Source organism: Helobdella robusta (genome assembly GCF_000326865.2).
Source record: "Helobdella robusta unplaced genomic scaffold HELROscaffold_47, whole genome shotgun sequence".
Taxonomy (NCBI): Eukaryota; Metazoa; Annelida; class Clitellata; order Rhynchobdellida; family Glossiphoniidae; genus Helobdella; species Helobdella robusta.
Window position 1 is genome coordinate 1,044,062 of NW_008705176.1, and position 19,227 is coordinate 1,063,288.

Below are 19,227 nucleotides of genomic sequence, written 5' to 3' on the forward strand. Positions count from 1 at the left end.
GGAGAAAAGATGATGATGATGAGGAGGATGATTTCGAAAGGTAAACAATAATATTATTAATAATAGGAGTAACAAATAATAAAAATGACAGTTTTTAAGCAAACATTTTGTTGTGTGCTGTTGATTGACAACATGCAATAAAATCTGAACCAAATCAAGAGAAAGAGAGAGAAAAAGAGGAAAATATGAAAGAGAGAGAGGGAGAGAGAGAGAGAGATGGGAGAAAAAAGTGAGAAAAGAAGAGTACATACTGAGTAAAGCAAACACATCTAGTAGCGAGATAGGATTCAAAAGATATATTTGTAAAAGTTTGAAATTTTGTTCTATTCAATCTTTCCTTCGTTCATTCGTCTGTTCATTTGTTCGTTCGATAATTAATTAATTCATTCATTTATTCGTTCGTTCGGTCGTTTTTTCGTTCATTCATTCATTCATTCATTCATTCATTCATTCATTCATTCATTCATTCATTCATTCATTCATTCATTCATTCATTCATTCATTTATTCATTCATTCATTCATTTATTCATTCATTCATTCATTCATTCATTCATTCATTCATTCATTCATTCATTCATTCATTCATTCATTCATTCATTCATTGTTTGTTTCTTGTTTGTTTGATTGGTTCATTGATTCATTCGTTCGCTCGTTTGTTCGTTCGTTCATTCGTTCGTTCGTTCGATCGTTCACTCATTCGCTTATTCATCTAATCTATCTTTCGCTCAATATTTATTACGTCTTTTAAAACGGTCTGTTAGCTCATATCTGTGTTATCTGTGTGTGTGTGTGTGTGTGTGCGTGTGCGTGTCTGTTGTATGTGTGTGTTCATATGTGTAAAACTCCCGACTAATATGATTGACATTTGATTGACTGAAGTAATGTCGCAAATGTTGTTGTTGATGTTGTTGAAGATGTTGTGGCTGTTGTTGTTGTTGAAGTTGCTGTTGTTGTTGAAGTTGATATTGTTGTTGTTGCTGTTGTTGTTAAAGTTGATATTGTTGTCGATGTTGCTGTTGATGATGCTGTTGTTGTTTATGTTGTTGCTGTTGTTGTTGTCGTTGTTGTTGTTGATGATGTTGTTTGTTGTCGTCGTTGAGGATGTTGTTGTTGTCGTTGTTGTTGTCGTTGTTGCTGTTTTTGATGCTATCGCGTTTACATTGATCAGGCAGTTTGCAAATCAATTTCTTACCTTATTTTTATCTGCTTACTTGCTTAAGAGAGGAAAATATATACAATGACGATATATACAACAACAACAACAACAAAAACCAAAAACAACAACAACAACAACAACAATGAATAGCGTGTAACTATAACAGAAACAAATAATCATCATCATCATCGTTGTCTTCTTCTTCATCATCATCATCGCGAGAGATTAAAGCTAATTCTATTATATTAATGTAACAAAATATCACGTTGTGTGATTTCAAACTGTGTTTGGGCCTTGTCAAAACAAAATGAATGACTTGAAATGTTTTGTTGCGTGTGTGTGTTTGTGTCTGTGTTTGTCTGGGTCTGTGTGTTTGTCTATGTGTTTGTTTATATACTCGTGTGTGTGTTGTGTGTGTTTGTCTGTGTGTTTTTCTATATACGTATGTCTGTGTGCGTTTGTGTGTGTGTTTATCTGAATACGTGTGTGCGTGCGTGTAGTGTGTGTGTTTGTGTCCGTAAATTGGCATGGTAGCTCAGACGGTAGGAGTGCAGTGTCTTTGGCTGTACTTATTGTGCTCCTCCCTTGTTCGATTACTCCCTGTCTTTAATTTATAGACTATAAACACAACAACACAACAACAACAACGTAAAGAGTTTTGACAACAGTTTCCAAAACATTAGCAGCAGCAACAACAACATCAACAACAACAACATCAATGACAACAACAACGACGATCACTTCATCATCATCAATAACAACAACTGCTACTACATTATTATCATTGCTAAAAATAAAGTAATAAACCTGATCATAAATAGAAACATCTGAAGAAACCAACATAGTAGCAGTAGTAATAGAAGTAACAGTAGTAGAAGCAAGAGCAGCAGAAGTAGTAGCAGTAGCAGTAGTAGCAGCAGCAGCAGCAAATCTGTACTATTCATATTATAAAATGTTCATTGAAATAGAATGTTATATATTTTAAATTAATTTTCTATTTTTCCAAAATTCAAGTTAATCTAAAATTAAAATTTTTAACCAACAGCTCACTCGATACAAACAACAATCTCTCCATTGAATCTAACAACGACAATGACAGGTTTGTTGTGTGTGTGAGTGAGTGAGTGAGTGAGTGAGTGAGTGAGTGAGTGAGTGAGTGAGTGAGTGAGTGAGTGAGTGAGTGAGTGAGTGAGTGAGTGAGTGAGTGAGTGAGTGAGTGAGTGAGTGAGTGAGTGAGTGAGTGAGTGAGTGAGTGAGTGAGTGAGTGAGTGAGTGAGTGAGTGAGTGAGTGAGTGAGTGAGTGAGTGAGTGAGTGTGATATTTACACACGAGGAGATAATATTGACATTAATAAATGAATTTTAGCAAACATAACTCCTTCACTGACAACAACAACAACATCATCATCATCAAAATAACAACATCTTCAACAACAACATCAATATTATCAACATCATCGGCAGCAACAACAGCAATTTCAGCATAAACAACAACAACTACATCAACATCTACAACAACAACTTCAACAACAACAACATCAACAACAACATTCTCAGCATCATCAAAAACAACCACATTATCAGGTACAACAACGTCAGCAACAACAACAACATCAGTAGCAACAACAACAACAGCAGCAACAACAACATCAACAGCAGCAACATCAACAGCAACCACTGTAGCCACAACTAGTTAGCAAACAATGTTCCTTACAAGAAATAAATTTTTTTTTCAAAATAAATTATTAATATTACAATACAATTAATAATATTGTAATTTATTATAAATATAACCAATCAATTAATTAATCATTTAACCATAGCTATAAATGGTCTAGTGCCATTTAAAATGTGCATCATGATGAAGGATAGCCAGACAAAGAAGCACGAGCAAAAACACACACAGATACAATTAAACCACACAAACCTAGAAACAAGTGTTTAAAGGGGTTTGAAGTCTTACAAATATTTGAGTCCGTGCGATAGCGAAAATTTTTTCAATATTTCTGAACCTGGGAAAAATTTAACAGAAATTGAACCGGCATAAACGCGATTTGTAATAATAAATAATTATAATTGGTCATAATTAATTAATTAATTATTAAGATATAAATTTATTATATTATTTATCATATAATTATTATTGATAATTAATTAAATTTTACCCATAGCTGCCTGCCCACTGACAGATGTGACTCAATTTTACGAGTTCACCGATTACCAATCCAACACTCTTTCTAGCCAACCTTTTGTTCTGGACCCCGAAACTCCGACCTCGGAGATGATTTTATTACATTTTTCAAACGCCACACACACCGTGGATTTAGTTCAGTTGGAGTTCGCTGTATCCAACGCGGCAAACATAACAATGGTACTGGCTATGGGAGTCGACATCACCTTTCAATCCAGCGATCTATATGCCGCCTTCAACGACAACGTTCGTCTTTTATTTCTTGTTTGATGAGAGATTTCTGTGTAGAGTTAACTTTTTTTTTACCGATAAGAATAATTTTTGAAAAATTATTCGATGATCATGAGGCAAAAAATTAAAGTTGAGTGTATCGAAATGTCAAAAGGCTTTCAAACATACGCTGCCTACATTCTACGCTAACATGTATCATTGCATATGATTGGGTTGAAACGCGTGCACAATAAATAAACGCAACATAATTTTTTTTAAAACTTGACAACCTAAAATTAATTTCAATAAAAATTTACACAAATTTATTTCACCAGACAAAATCGGCCGTTTACATTTCAAATGGCAATTTTTCTTTCAACAATGTAGACATACTGTTCAAACTTGTTACAGTTGGAAGTCAAGTCATTGTCGACAAACTAAAAATTCTCACTTGTCTAACATCTGTCCGTCCAGTTTTCTGAGTTCTATCCATATGAGACGGAGGTAATGTAGTAATAAAGAGTAGTGGTCGCCGGAAGATGTTGCAGTTGTTGCTGTTGGTGTCGTGTTTAGACCTGGACATGTTGTTGTTGTTGTTGCTGCTGCTGCTGCTGCTGCTGCTTGTATTGTTTTGTTGGTGTTGTTGTTGCGGTTAGCCCTTGCCATAACTACAATTTTAGCTACTCATCTGTTTCATTCATATTAACATCAATGTATTTTAATTTAGTTTGAAGATTATTTTTGAAGGAATCATTAACAGTGAGTGAATGTATTATTTAACTTTATTTTAATTTTTATTTGGTTTGAGATTCTTTTTTTGGATAACTTAAATTAATATGAATGTTATTTTTGATGTTATAACATTAAATTTTATCTTTTTTTGGTTGAAAAATTTATTTCGGGATGACTAATAAAAAATTTTATTTCAAAATAATATGTCTCTCTCAATGAGAATGGTCTAATGTTTGTGCTAACTGATTCTACCATCGTAGTGCAAAGAAATCTCCTCATATCACATGTGCAATATATGTATATATGTGTGCGTGTGTGTGTGCGTGCGTGTGTGTGTGTGTGTGTGTGCAATGCGTAGATTCGTTTGTGTTAGTGTATAAATGTTTGTGTGTTTGTTTGTGTGTGTTTGTGTGTGCGTGTGTCTCTGTGTTTGTTTGTGTTTGTGTGTGTGTGTGTCTCTCTGTGTTTGTGTGTGTGTGGGTTTGTTTGTTGCTTTTCTTGATACTTCTAAGACTTTAGAAAAAGAGGATAAATAAATAATAATAATAATAATGATGATGGTGTTATCTGGGAACTCGCTGTAAAATATCTTAAAAATGTGGATTTTATAATATTTAAATACCGAAATAACGGTAAAATTCGTGTGAATTTGTTTGTTTTTGTTTGTTTGTGTGTTTGTGCGTAAGTGTTTGTGTGTGTTTGTTTGTGTGTCTGTGTGTTCGTTTGCGTGTATAAGTTAGGACAACTGAACGAGACAAATTTTTTGTATTAAAACATTTTTTTGAGAAAACACACAAATTTTAAAAATGTCCGTGTAAAATACATATATGCACATAAACAGGTGAATACATGTATGGATGTATGTATGCTATATCCAATACTTAAATGAATATCCAATATTCAATATCCAAGTATCCAAAACCATATATCCAAGACCAAGTATCCAAGACCAAGTATCCAAGACCAAGTATCCAAGACCAAGTACCCAAGACCAAGTATCCAAAACCAAGTATCCAAAATCAAGTATCCAATATCCAGTATCCAAAACTCAGTATCTTACATCCAATAGCCATAAAAACATGTGAAAATACTTGAAAAAATTTTATCGAAATTAATTTTGCGACATCTTAGCTAGTGTAGTTAGTATATACGTAGTACAGTCATACATTTTTTTCATTTTGGTACGGAGAATAAGTCAATAAAAAACAAAGAAAGTGTAGCTAAAACGAACTCCAGAAGAATTTTTGTTACTTTAAAATGATTTTTTATGTTGCAAAATGGATATACGCACACTCGCTTGTATAATGGTAATCGCAAGTCAGTTTAAGTACGTCTGCACTTGCCGGGCAACTCCTTCAGTGCATCTGTACTTGCTTGCTAGGTAACTTAAGTACATGTGTCTTTGCTGAGTAAGTTGGGTACATTTAGCATATACGTACGTGTTTTTAACTACACATATATACAGTATCGATTAATCGTACTAATTAGGTCAAAACATTAATAATAATTAGGTCAAATCATGAATATAAATGAGATCAAAGTATGCATATTAATGAGATCAAGATGTGAATGATGATTAATTTTCGTTGTTATGATGGAGTCGGGCAAATGATTATCCTAAGCAAATTAAGGATGACGCTGACGGTCGAGTTAATGGGATTGAATTGGATTTGGATTTTGTTGAAGGTGATGTTAGTATTCCTGTTGAAATATCTGGCCGTCTTGTTCTAGAATGTTAGGGGAGATGTGATTAAAAGTTATCTTAAGCATTAATTAGTTAGTTTATTAATAATAATTGATGTGTAGAGTGTGTGCTTGTGTGTACGTGTGTGCTGTACATGTGTGTTGTGTGTGTGTACGTGTGTGTATACGTGTGTGTGATTTTGTAAAAATCTCAGCCACAAACTTGGTCATTGAATACAGCCATTGTTTCCAGCAAAAAGACATCAGTGTTCGAGAGCTTGATGGTCATATTTTTCACATTTTCAACTGCGAAATCAAGCGCTAGTAAATTAGCTACGATGGTAGTGTTGGTGATGTTTAGGGACGGATTAGTATCGGGTGGGATTACGTAGGGAGGAGACGCATTCGAACCCGGGACGATGTGAACTGAGTACAGCGAAGTTGCGTCCAGTGAGCATGATCCTATGAAGATGAAAATATGAAAAATTTAAATGACAAAATATTAAATACAAAAAAGGAATAAAATGTTGAAATTATTATAATTATAAAATAAAATAAAAGAATAATGAAAAGAATAAGATTAATGATGAATAAGAAGATGATGATGATGATGAAGATGATGATGATGAAGATGATGAAGATGATGATGATGATGGTGGTGATGATGATGATGATGATAACAAAAGTATAAATTTATGTATTTAAACTCTCTTACCGTTTAACACCGATAACGTAGTCGTTAACATTGTTGTTTTATTTGACGTTGTTGTTGTTGCTGCTGCTGTTGATGTTGTCGTTATTATTGTTGATGACGTTGTTGTTATTGATGACGTCATTGCCGACTGGGGTGTAGTTGGTGATGTTATCGTAAAATTACCGTTTATTATTGTTGTTGCTGTTGCTATTATAGATGATGATGATGATGTTGTTACTGCCAATGACGATGATGATGACGATGATGATGACGATGTTGTAGTTGCTGCTGTTGCTGCTGACGATGAAGTTGTTACTCCTGATGACGATGATGACGACGAAGACGATGACGTAGACGTTGCTATTACTGATGATGATGCTGACACTGGCTGTTGTGGCGTTGATAGTAGCGATGATGACGACGACGACAATGATAATGATACGGTTGCGACTAAAGTAGTTAAGATAGTCGTCGGAGAAAAAGCCGTTGCTGTTATTAGCGTTGTTGGTGTATTTGCTGTTGTTGTTGTTGTTGTTGTTGTTGCGGTATTTGATGCAATCGTTAATGTAGCGGTATTTGTTGCTGTGGCTGAGGTGTTTGCCGCTGTAGCTGCAGAATTCGTTGTTGTAGCTTCAGTGTTTGCTGTTGTAGCTGCAGAATTCGCCGTTGTAGCAGTGGAATTTGCTGTTTCTGATACAATCGATGTTGCTGTCGGAGCCTTTGAGACAACGTTTGTTGCAGTTGCGGTAGTAATACTCGATACAATTATATTTGATGTCTTTGCAACGGTTGCGGCAGCAGTAGTTGCACCTAGGTCTGTAGACGGTCTCAACGTTACTGTGCTCAATTTTGCTGTTGTTGTTTTACCAGTTGTTGTTGTTGCTGCTGTTGGATTCTTTGCTGTTGTTGTTGTGTTTTTTGCTGCTGTTGTTGGGTTCTTTGTTGTTGTTGGGTTCTTTGTTGTTGTTGGGTTCGTTGTCGTTGTTGCTGAATTCATTGCAGTTGTTGTTGTTGTTGCGTTCTTTGGTGTTGCTGCTGCATTATAGTAACAATGTTATCGTTAAACGAAGCTAACAAAATGTGAAATTTTAGAAAAAAAATTTCAAACACCTGGGAAGTTGATTTATAATTATGGGACAACATAAACAAAACGCTGAATACGTCTGCACGTAAAACGACAAAAACATACAAATAATAACATACATATACACGCAAACACACACACAAACACACACACAGCAGCGATTAAGATTTCAGCAATAGAAGACAAAGCTACACACACACACACACACACACACACACACACACACACACAGAAAGAGAGAGAGACAGAGAGTGGAGAGAAAGAGAGAGAGATAGAGAGTAGAAAGAGAAAGAAAGATAGATACACATACACATAGCCAGACAGATAGCGAGACAAACACACACACACAAACATACACACACAGAGAGAAAAAGAGAGAGATAGACAGATAGACACACATACACACAGATAGCGAGACAAACACACACACGCACACACACACGCACACTTACCAGAATATGACGCAGCTACCAAAATGACAGCAATGAACGACAGCGCGATTGATAGCACTATCCAAGTCCACGGGCTTTGGATGAATTGGAAAAAATTCAACCTATTCCTATTTCTTCTTCCCATCGGTGAATATCTCTTCATCTTTACTTTGTTCTTAATTAATTAGATAATTAATTTGTTAATTGAATGACTAAATTAATTAGATAATTAATTTGTTTATCGGATGACTAAATTAATTAGATAATTAATTTGTTAATTGGATGACTAAATTAATTAGATAATTAATTTGTTAATTGGATGACTAAATTAATTAAATAATTAATTTGTTTATCGGATGACTAAATTAATTAGATAATTAATTTGTTAATCGGATGACTAATTACTTTGTCTATTCGTTCGTTCGTTCCCTTATTTGTTCGTCTATTGCTTAATTAATAATTTACATACAAATAATTAATTTAATTTAATTATTCCGACAGAAATGGACAAAACTCTTTTCAAATATAATAATAATATTTCAATAATTTATTTTTTGATTTAATAAATATTTACATTCAATTAAACTTAATGGTGTTAATTAATTAATATATATATATTATTACTATATATATATATATATATTATATATATATTATATATATATATATATTATATATATATATATATATATATAGCTCCAGGTTATTCATGTACAAATGAATGTTACACAAAACTAATCCCTCTTTTTTTGGCGCTAAACTTTATTAATGTTATGAATATTATTTATTATTGTTGTCATTATTATTATTATTATTATTGTGAAATTCACACACAGTGTTAATACACACAAAATTTATACACAGTAATCAATACACACTAAACAACACAGTGCATACACACACACGAATAATCACACACACACACACACACACACACACACACACACACACACACACACACACACACACACACACACACACACACACACACACACACATAGTGCATACAAACAAGCACAAACACACAAACACCACACACACACATACAAACGCACGTTCACACACGCATATACACACGGACGTTTTAATACAATACGCACGAGCAAAATATACGCATATATATACGAAAATACATGCTAATACACAAATGTATACATCAACATATAGCACATCCACGACCACGGTTAGTTATGCGGGTACCCACAAAACCAAATCAGATAGGAAAACCTATACACTCTAGTTAATTTTGTGCATCCGTCTACGCATCCCCTAAGAAACACGTCAATACGCACCTACAATCTCGCATGTTTGCGGTGCCTTCCTACCCCCACCCAACATTTTGGAGATCCGACAGAAATCAGATGGTTCTCGAGCAACGTCGTAACTGAGCGGCTGCCCGTGTCAATCAAACGATTGCCCCAACCTGTCATCACGATCGGAAGGATCTGGATGGCTGGCCAATTGTTTGCCACTATAAATAAATTCCATCTTATAGTTTAGGGTGATTTTTTAATTTGAAAAATATTTTGCAATTTGATTCCCTTGAAAAGTTATTTATATTATTTAAAATTTTAATTTATAATTTTTTTTAAATATTCTCATAATGTTAAATTGGATTTTATTTGAAATGAAACGGCGATAGCAAATAACCCACGCGAGAAAATAATAAAATTTTAAAATCTATTGTTGGTCACCAGTCATAGATATATATATATATATATACATAGATATATATATATATATGTCAGCAGTACCACCCACATTACACAAAAATACCCTTACAATTGCAGAACAGCTCTTAAATACCAAAAACAAACTGTACAACCATTGATTAAGTCGTAAAAATTGTGAAGACTCCTATTTGAAAAAATTTTCTGAAATGTTACATACAGCACGATGTTTACAAAAATACCCAACGAAGCATATGTATCTATTAAGTTTCAGGCAATTGTATTTATTTTTTCTGAAATGTCACAGCACGATGTTTACAAAAATACCTACCGAAGCATATATATTTATCAAGTTTAAGGCAATTGTATTAAGTTTCTCTGATAGACGGACAAACCTAATCATTGATTTAATAACACAACTTATAAGGTATTAACGATAATTACATTACACACCGCCTGAAATACACGTTAATCTGACTTCCTTCTGCATGTAAAGTATTACACGCGATTTAATTAAACTATAAAAATTAATCATAAATTACGTCAAATCACGAACCACCGAACTCCACTAAGTTAAAACGAAGCAAATTTATAATTTTCAATATCAAATCTTCATCAAATACTATATCTAAACAATGAAAAAAGACTTTTTCAAAGTATATATATATACTTTATATATATATATATAAATATATATATATACAAACATACATCCAGTCTTTTTTCTAATGAATGCAAAGTAAAAATCTAATATATACAAAACTAGAAATGAGAAAATTCAATTGAAAAGCTTTACCATCAAAAAACAATCTAATTACGAAATAAAAATGTATACAAACATTTTCAACGCACTTAAACATACGCACATATGAAACAGCATTTAAAAATTTTTTAAAAAAAGTCATAAATTCATTTTTTCTTATTTAAAACGTCCATCAATAGACGCTTCATGACATTAACTTCATGCTCTCTACTCTTCACAATATCTTTCAGCTCTCTATTTCTATCTAACAATTTCTCTAATCTTTCCACATTCTCTAGTTCTTCCATTTTTTTCTTGTTTCTATACTTTGTGGCAGCCCTTTTGTTCTGCTCTCTCTTGCGTTTTGACATGTAGCTACCGCCACTACCGCTACTGTTGTTATTGTCATCACCATAGTCATCTAGGTCCGAATGTCTTTTAATATTCTTTTTTCCTTTCTTGGAAGTTGTCCTTTTCAGGAATTTTCTTCTCCTCTTCTTCTTAGTATAACTTGAGTTGTGTTTGTAGTCGTCGTCGTCTTCATCATCATTTTCATCATCATCATCATTATCGCCATCTTCATCACTGTCATCATCAGAGAGAGGTCCAACATGAGATTGGGGAAAGTTTCTTTTCTTACTTTTCACTTTTGAATTTTGAATAACCTCTGACCTGACCTCATCAAATGGAGGATAAAAATCCTCAACATCCTCTTCTTCCTCCACTACTACATCATCAGCATCATTATTGTAGTAACCATAATGATTGCCTTCATCTTGAATGGCCTGATTCATCTCAGTAGATAGAGGAGATGGTATAGGAAAATTATGTACATCGCCATAATCATATGATTCCTCTTCCTGTAGTCCTGGATCTTCATGATGATGAGGAAGAGAAGGAGGATGTTGATTAGGAGGTTGAGGATCAAATGGTGGTAGGCCGGCTTCTTCTTGATTGACAGTTTCTTCAACAGTCACGACATCAATGACATCATTTTCATCATCTTGATAGAAGCTCATGGAATTTTCTAAAGTTAATGCCGAATCAATTAGGTTGGATTGTTGGACTATCCCAGTCCAATCTTCCAAGAGCTTGTTATCTATCGTTCCTGGTGAATTAATGTATAAAAATAACTAAATACACAAAATAGTAAAACAATCAAGAAAGTTCATTATAACAATCCTTATAAATACTGTTGTTATTACCATAAATGTATAATTAGCATAATTTATGTATGAAAGTAAATACCTGATTCATTGAACCCAAGAAAATCTTCATGTTCGACTCTGTTGTTGTGAAAGTCAGGAAGCACAGGTGTTAATTCTGAGCTCAGGACATCTAGAAAGCTGTGCAGCTCCGACTCATATGGAGAACTTTCATTGGAGAATGAGAAAGAATTCTCAAGGTCTAACAAGTTATGGTGGAGATTGCCTGACCCTAACCTGGGCTCTATAAGGTCGCCAAGGAGGTTGGCCTGTGGTAGACTGTGGGAGGCTTTTTTTACTTTCATGACCCAATTTGATGGCTTTACCATATTTGACAGGTTTAGAGATAATTTTTGTGGGAAAACTGAAAAGCATAAAGGAAACTAATTTTATCATTTATATATCAAAATATACAACACAACTGAATATACAGTTTGTTTTATATTTATTTATTGTTATTCGTTCAGTCATTCATTCAGAAATGACTCAATAGCCAGATTTTGGCAATTAAACTAGTCTAAAATTAATATTTAACATTTTAAAAACTAAAATAAGCAAGAAATAGACTAACGATGCAGAAGAAACTCACCCCATTTTCGTAAATTTTAAGTTTGGTTGCGAAGTGTGAAGCACACAACGCAGTTTTAGCATCTTCCTCCAGACATCATTTTTACAAAGTGATAACAAATTAAATTTAAAAAATTAACAATTAGATCTTAAGTTATTGTAACAAGAAGAAGAGGAAGAGTTAGATCTCAATTTACAATTAAAATTACAGTGACAAAATAAGTTTCTACTTAGAATGAGACAGCTATCAACCTCAGTGAAAGTCATTGTGAATTTTAACTTAAAAATGATGTTATCTAAAAAAAAAAATTATCAAACAATAATTGCAACATATATTTTAATTAAAAAGACGCTCTGCATTTATATTCTAAACGAGAATTTTAAGAATTAGGCAGAGAAAAACCACAAAAACAAAACTTGGAGGAGACGACATTCAAGAAATGTCAATAGATTTTTTTCACTTTTATACATTTTTATGGATTGCCACCGCACAACATTTAAATTGGAAAAATAGTCCTTAAAATCTTATCAAAAAACCAGCAAAACTGATCAAAATTCTGACATAAAGTGCAAGAAAATTTTACAAAACATTTAATTAATTAATTTTACATTAAAAATTCTTGGTAAAATTTGAGAAAATAGCGATTTTAGCACGGATTAATACATTATTGCATCACATTGTTACTCATTATCATACACACTGCAAGCACTCCAATGATATAAGACCACGTTATTGGGAACACGTGGTTTTGAGTGTTTTTGCGTTCAATGTTCGAATTTTTAGATATGAAATTAAATTTTTATCGAGAAATTTCATTAACATTTATTTATAAATTTCATGTTCATTCACGTTTTTTCACAATTTTTACCAGTTATTTTGAGGTTGCTGAAGTGTTGGAGTCTTGATTGCGGAACTAATGGTGAAATTGGTTACAGCAATAATGATGAAGACGGTAACTTAGAATGAAGTTTCCATTGTCTGTGCAATCCTTGTCTTATTCTAGCGCAGAGCACTCACCCACCCCAACATTGTCTTTCTCACTTTTTCTCATCTCTTTCACTCTCTCCCCTTCAAGTTATTAAAGAATTATTTTTTCAACTTTTCAAGAACAAGAGCCTCTCCATGAACAGCCGCAAATAACGTCCATCTTATTCTTTCAAAAAATAATCTAAAGAAAGCTAAATTAAACCCTGATAAATCTTAGCTTAACGCTAAATATCTATAAATAGGTTTAGTGTTTTCGCCAAAACATACAAAATTAAAAAAAACACCAAAAAGACATCAAACTTCGATTCTCTGGCTGAAAGCATTATGATGAGAGTTAATATTATTTTCCTAAATATAACATCTGATCATTCTCACAATCCCTTTATTTTATATGTATATATATATATATATATATATATATATATATATATATATATATATATATTTATATAAATACACCACAAATTACGTTTAAGATTGTATCAACAACGTATTTAACGTGGAGAAAAAAAAAACAGAAAAATATCTCCAGGAAAATCTTCAGTGAAAAAATAGTGAAAACACTAAAGCAAGAAAATAATAATATTAATAATAACCGATCCATAACACGTTTAGATGCATACAAACACACGTACGCACACACAACACACATACATATATATACACACAGATACAGGCATGCACACTTACATCCATCCATACATACATACATATATACACACACACACACACATGCGAGAACATACTTTATACAATCATTACGACAAAGGGAAGTTAAGTAATAATAAAAATATCCAAACAGCATAAAACAGTATATATAACAATGTATATATATATATATATATATATATATATATATATATATATATATATATATATATATAGAACTTAATATTATCATTATCATCATCTCTTAACGCTATCAATGTACATTTGCAAATAGTCAGTTAGTTCGTGCAGCGTAAGGTTTCTCTTCAACAGGCAAATCTGGGTAGGGGTGTGATGAAAATTATAATATTATAATGAACTAATAATCATAATTTATTTATTCCTAATATATGTTTGAATTTATTAAGTGATTATTATTATTACTTCTATATTAATTAAACCTACCAATTCTACCAACACATATACAAACACACGTACACAGTGCATTTTAATTCACACTTCCTATTACATAACTAAGCAAACAAAGTAAAAATAAATAAATATATTATAATTGAAATAACAATCATAATTATTATTATAATTAAAGATTAATTAACCTTAGTGACAGCCTTCTTCATGATGTCTTTGTACTGATCTTTTGTAATGTCACCTCTATTGTACATAGGCTTCATAATCCTCCTTAGCTCCATCTCAACCGATATAGTATTGCAAGGCTTTGGAAAGAAGACGTTATAATTACAAAATTATTATGATGTAATTATGATATTATTGTGATATAAATATGATAACTGCGTTATTTATTTACAGTTAAATTTAACAACGTACACAGTAGTAATAGTGATGATTTTAAATAGAAAAAATTTGAATAAAAGATAAATTCCTTAAACATAGATTACAGTAAGCAAATGATGATGATGGTGACGATGATGATGGTGATAATAACAATAATAATAATAAGCTTAATGGTAATAACAATATTGATAATAATTAAAACTACGAAATAAATTAAAATACTAACTACAATTATAAACATAATAAACTTAACAACAACAAATGATTAAAAAAAAAACTCCACTAACAATGACTTCGGAGTCCCTATGTGTCAAGTGGGTGTCACTAGGGGACGACCTCGAGCCACCCCCATGCACGCCGGAGGGCTGAAACTTTTCCATCCATTTGTTGCAATGTTGAGACGCACCTCCGCCTCCACCACTGACATTCATATGATCTAAGTTCACTTTTAAACTGTTTGTTTGATGGTGGTATGGAAAGTTGGTGATATTATCACAATACAATAAAATAATTATACTAGCGGTGATAATTTTGGCAAGTACTGGTAGTCCGTGTTCAAGTATTTTACATAAAATACATGGTGAACGGTAATATCTTAGCGTTTATTCATAGGGACAAAATCAATAAAAACAAAAGTCTAACTGATTGTGTGGCTGTTGGACCCTGGCAGAAGAAGGCTGCTGTAGAGGGGGTGGCGGGGGCGGGGGCGAAATTTGTGGCGAATAGAGGTAACTAGTGGCCAGTACGGTTTCAACACTCAGACTGCCATTTACGGCGTTGACTACATTTTCGGGTTTTTTACCGGTTTTAACGGTCGACACTGATGAAGATGAGGTCGATGCTGACGTCACTCTTGGCTGTTGGTGGAGGGATTGTTGAGGGTTATTACCCGGCACTGCCGAAGCCCCAATACACTCTCTCAAGCTAGTAGCCTCTCTCATCATTCTTTCGACAATCTCATTTAGACGTTCGTTATTGACAGCTGGGCCTTTAGAAAGTGCAAGCGCCTGATTCAGGGCCAGCTGACAATAATTGATGACGTCATCAATTGATTTATTATTATCATTATTATCATTATTATTCAACAGAGGGGCCACTTTGTGAGTAGAATCTTTCTTTAGAATTGATCTATGACAAGTCGACGTTGTCTCTTTTTCTTCGACTGCTGCCTTAGGCTTGGAGGATTTTTTAACCACCCCGACCTTGTAGCGATTCTTGCACTTGAGATCTTTGGTCTCAGGGTTGTTGTTGTCATCATTACTATTGTTATCACTTGTTTCCATGGAGGCAAGCAGTTGCGGAGTCGTGTCGCTTCTATCGTTCACGGGACATGCAGAAATTTCGGAATGTTTGATGTCGATCGTGGCAGTTTTATAAGCACTGCAACTGGTATCTTTATCATGATCTAAGTTGATATCATCGTCATTATCATAATCATGAACATCATCATTATTATTATTATCATTATTATTATTATTACCCTCTGGGATCGTACTGGTTTCTTTAAAATCTTTAAAATAGTTGGTGTATGGTGATTGAACAACAATGCTGTCGTCGTTAGCATCATTAACAATATCATCATCACCACCACCGTCATTGAGGTTCTCCATATTTCCATAATCGCTATACTCATTGTAATTATCATCCTTTTCGTTGATGCAATCCTCATTCATTTCATTTTCCATCTGTCTATCTTCAGCCGCGTCGTCAGCTGCAGCAGCAGAAGTAGCAGCAGCCGCGTTATCATCTTCAACATTTCTATTAATATTTAGCATCCTCTCCAGCTTCAAATACTCAGATTCATTACAATCATTGTCGTCACCATCATCACGATTATTATTGTTATTATTATTATCATCACCGTTATCATCATTCTCATCGTTGCCAAATGTTTCACCCACATCTTCATCACATGTATTGCCAAATAATTGTTCACCATCAACCATCTGCCTTACAATCATATCATTATCATCATCAGCTGTAGCAAAAGTAGTAGTAGGAAAAGGAGTGGTAGAGATGATAGCAGTAGCAGCAGCAGCAGCAGCAGTAGTAGTAGTAGCTGCAGAAGAATTTACAAAAACAGTCGTAGTGCTACTATTACTACTACATAAATCATCAATATTTTTACTAAGAGTAGAAACACCAGCCAAATCTTTAGTAGCAAAAGTACCAGCAGCATCATTAAGAAAATTTGTACCGCTAGTAAAGGTAGAAAAATTCACACTACTATTAGTGTAGTTCTTACTACTAATCAATGGCTGTGCATTGGTGTGAGTGGACTTAAGCTCTTTTATCTTGTCCGGGGTCAGTATAAGGTCATCATCGCCAGCCGCCATTTGGATACTGTTGACAAGAAGAGGGTCCAGGTCCCAGAAATTGGCGTTTTCGTAATCGTAGCCTTCGTCATCATCGTCACCATCATTAGAATTATGCATAGGATTCTCACTGCGGCTGTAGTTGTCGTGCCAACTAAACTGTTGTTGTTGTTGGGTGCTGTCGTCGACATTTTTGTTGCTGTAATTAGCATCCTTGTTGTCATCATCGTTGTTGTTGTCTCGTTTTCGATGAGCTTCTGACGACTTTGTGGAAGAAATTTTTTTATCTTTGTTGCTGATAGTGGTTGATTTTTTACTCGATTCAAGGTTTCTATCGTCATCATCTGAATACTGTTTACTTTTAGTTGAACTTTTGATGTTTTTATAGCTGTCAACATTGTCAATTTTTACATTTTTGATAGATCTGTTTGCATATTTATCATCATACCTAACATTATCATTGTAATAATCTTCTCCATCAGCATGCAATCTACTTCCATCTACATGTTGCTGCTGCTGCTGAAGATGCTGATGGTAGTAGTGTGTGTCATCAGAATTGTTATCATCCTGATCGAAGATTGAATTTTTCTCAGCGTAGTAGCGTCTACTCAGGCTGTCAGCGGATATCTGGACATTATCCTCCAGATGATGTCTCTGATGATGAAGATGATAGCTGTCAGTGGTGACCGAGGATGTCGTAGTTGATGTCATCGCAGCTGAAGTAATGTTGTTGACGTCGTAGCTGTTGTTGTTGTTGTTGTCATCGACGTTTGTATTTTTCAAGTTTTTAATAGCAGACTCTTTCTGTTTAACAACCCTTGTTTCATTCTCTTCATAATTTACATCACTCGGTTTTTTAACCATTTTAGAATTGGTAGATGATTTAGAAATGGCTTTTTTTGAATTTTCTTCTACTAACTTCATCTTCTTGTTGGGTAATTTTTTGGTTTTTGTTGCTCTATTATCACCTGAATCACTTGAACTACTTTCACTACTGCTTCTGTGACCTTTCTGTCTCTTTGACCTCAATCCAGATAGTTTTGTTTTTCTTGTTGAGCTGGATTTTTTACTGGGTTGAACTTTTGATTTAACCCTATAGCTGTCTGTCTTGTATCTATCATCATAGTCACGCTTGTAGTAATCATTTTTGTAATTTTTACCATAAGAGTTCTTACGATTGTAATAGCCACCGTAATATCCATAATTTTTTACCTTTCTACCGTACGAATAACTTCTTGACCTAGAACGACTATATGACTTTTTATAACGCTTTCTCTTTCGTGAGTCGTATGAAGAATGGGAGGATGATGACGATGACCTAGAATAAGAACCCGATGACCTGGATGATGATCGCCTGTTTCTGTCTGTACTTCTACCCTGGTGGGGCATATCTCTGTTTCGACTTTCTTTCATAATTTCTGGCTTTCTTTTTTTCTTACGATCATCAACTGCAGATGTCTCCACCTTATTGCTCTGATCAATTTTCTTGGCAGGTGATTCAGTGTTTGGAATTTCTCCCTCCTCCATATCCTCTGCCACTTTTTTATGGTCATCAACAACTAGTTGAATATCAGTAGTTCCGGATTTCAATTCAGAAATGTGCTCCTGAATTTTGGGTAGTGTTCGAGCTGTTTCTACATCTTCTTCCAGCTGATTAGAATTTGACTGCTTCAACATAGAGTTGGACAGAGATTTAAAACTGAATTTAACTGGTAGTTTGTCTACTGAATTGTTATCATCTTTCCCTTCAACCCTTGCAGAACTATCTTTGTTTTGTAAATTCAGCTTATCAGAGATCGACATGAGACCAACCAGCTTTTTAACATTGAAATAATCCACATAACTACCATCCTCCGTATATTCAACATCATAACTTGGAGCAGTTGTACAATCCAAGTATTTACTGGCCAACTCCCCATCTCCAAATGTGCATGCGATGTATTTCAGGCAATCAAAATTTAGGAAACCATCGCGAAAATCCATCTGAAAGTAATTAAATCTTTAACTTTTTAAATTGAAAACATATTTCAATTAAAAAATTTACGCTAGCAACAGGCCAACAAGCAACCTCATTCTCCAAAAAAAAAAAATCACAAAA

The 19,227-nt window shown here is 33.8% G+C and overlaps 5 protein-coding genes across 5 annotated transcripts; 2 read left to right on the plus strand and 3 right to left on the minus strand.

The window, feature by feature from the left end:
• Positions 1-1,464: 1,464 nt before the first annotated feature.
• HELRODRAFT_178377 (hypothetical protein) lies at positions 1,465-2,849 on the plus strand (the record flags this gene model as incomplete). Its single annotated transcript, XM_009026483.1, has 3 exons — positions 1,465-1,520; positions 2,203-2,256; positions 2,621-2,849. The coding sequence occupies 3 exons, from the start codon at positions 1,465-1,467 to the stop codon at positions 2,847-2,849; spliced, it is 339 nt and encodes a 112-aa protein (XP_009024731.1).
• Positions 2,850-3,005: 156 nt separating this feature from the next.
• Positions 3,006-4,039, plus strand: HELRODRAFT_178378 (hypothetical protein; the record flags this gene model as incomplete). Its single annotated transcript, XM_009026484.1, has 3 exons — positions 3,006-3,093; positions 3,328-3,593; positions 3,893-4,039. 3 exons carry the CDS (start codon positions 3,006-3,008, stop codon positions 4,037-4,039), a joined length of 501 nt encoding a protein of 166 aa, XP_009024732.1.
• A 1,568-nt stretch (positions 4,040-5,607) lies between these two features.
• Positions 5,608-10,346, minus strand: HELRODRAFT_193321 (hypothetical protein; the record flags this gene model as incomplete). The annotated part of the gene is made up of 8 exons (XM_009026485.1): positions 10,224-10,346; positions 9,507-10,138; positions 8,203-8,276; positions 7,534-7,701; positions 7,109-7,275; positions 6,196-6,434; positions 5,933-6,016; positions 5,608-5,694 (listed from the first exon to the last, which is right to left on the minus strand). The coding sequence occupies exons 2-8, from the start codon at positions 9,609-9,611 to the stop codon at positions 5,608-5,610; spliced, it is 924 nt and encodes a 307-aa protein (XP_009024733.1). The 5' UTR covers positions 9,612-10,138; positions 10,224-10,346.
• Positions 10,347-10,760: 414 nt separating this feature from the next.
• On the minus strand, positions 10,761-12,127 carry HELRODRAFT_178380 (hypothetical protein; the record flags this gene model as incomplete). The annotated part of the gene is made up of 2 exons (XM_009026486.1): positions 10,761-11,701; positions 11,842-12,127. 2 exons carry the CDS (start codon positions 12,125-12,127, stop codon positions 10,761-10,763), a joined length of 1,227 nt encoding a protein of 408 aa, XP_009024734.1.
• A 1,747-nt stretch (positions 12,128-13,874) lies between these two features.
• On the minus strand, positions 13,875-19,112 carry HELRODRAFT_193322 (hypothetical protein; the record flags this gene model as incomplete). Its single annotated transcript, XM_009026487.1, has 4 exons — positions 13,875-14,340; positions 14,619-14,735; positions 15,102-15,267; positions 15,457-19,112. The coding sequence occupies 4 exons, from the start codon at positions 19,110-19,112 to the stop codon at positions 14,260-14,262; spliced, it is 4,020 nt and encodes a 1,339-aa protein (XP_009024735.1). The 3' UTR covers positions 13,875-14,259.
• Positions 19,113-19,227: the final 115 nt, after the last annotated feature.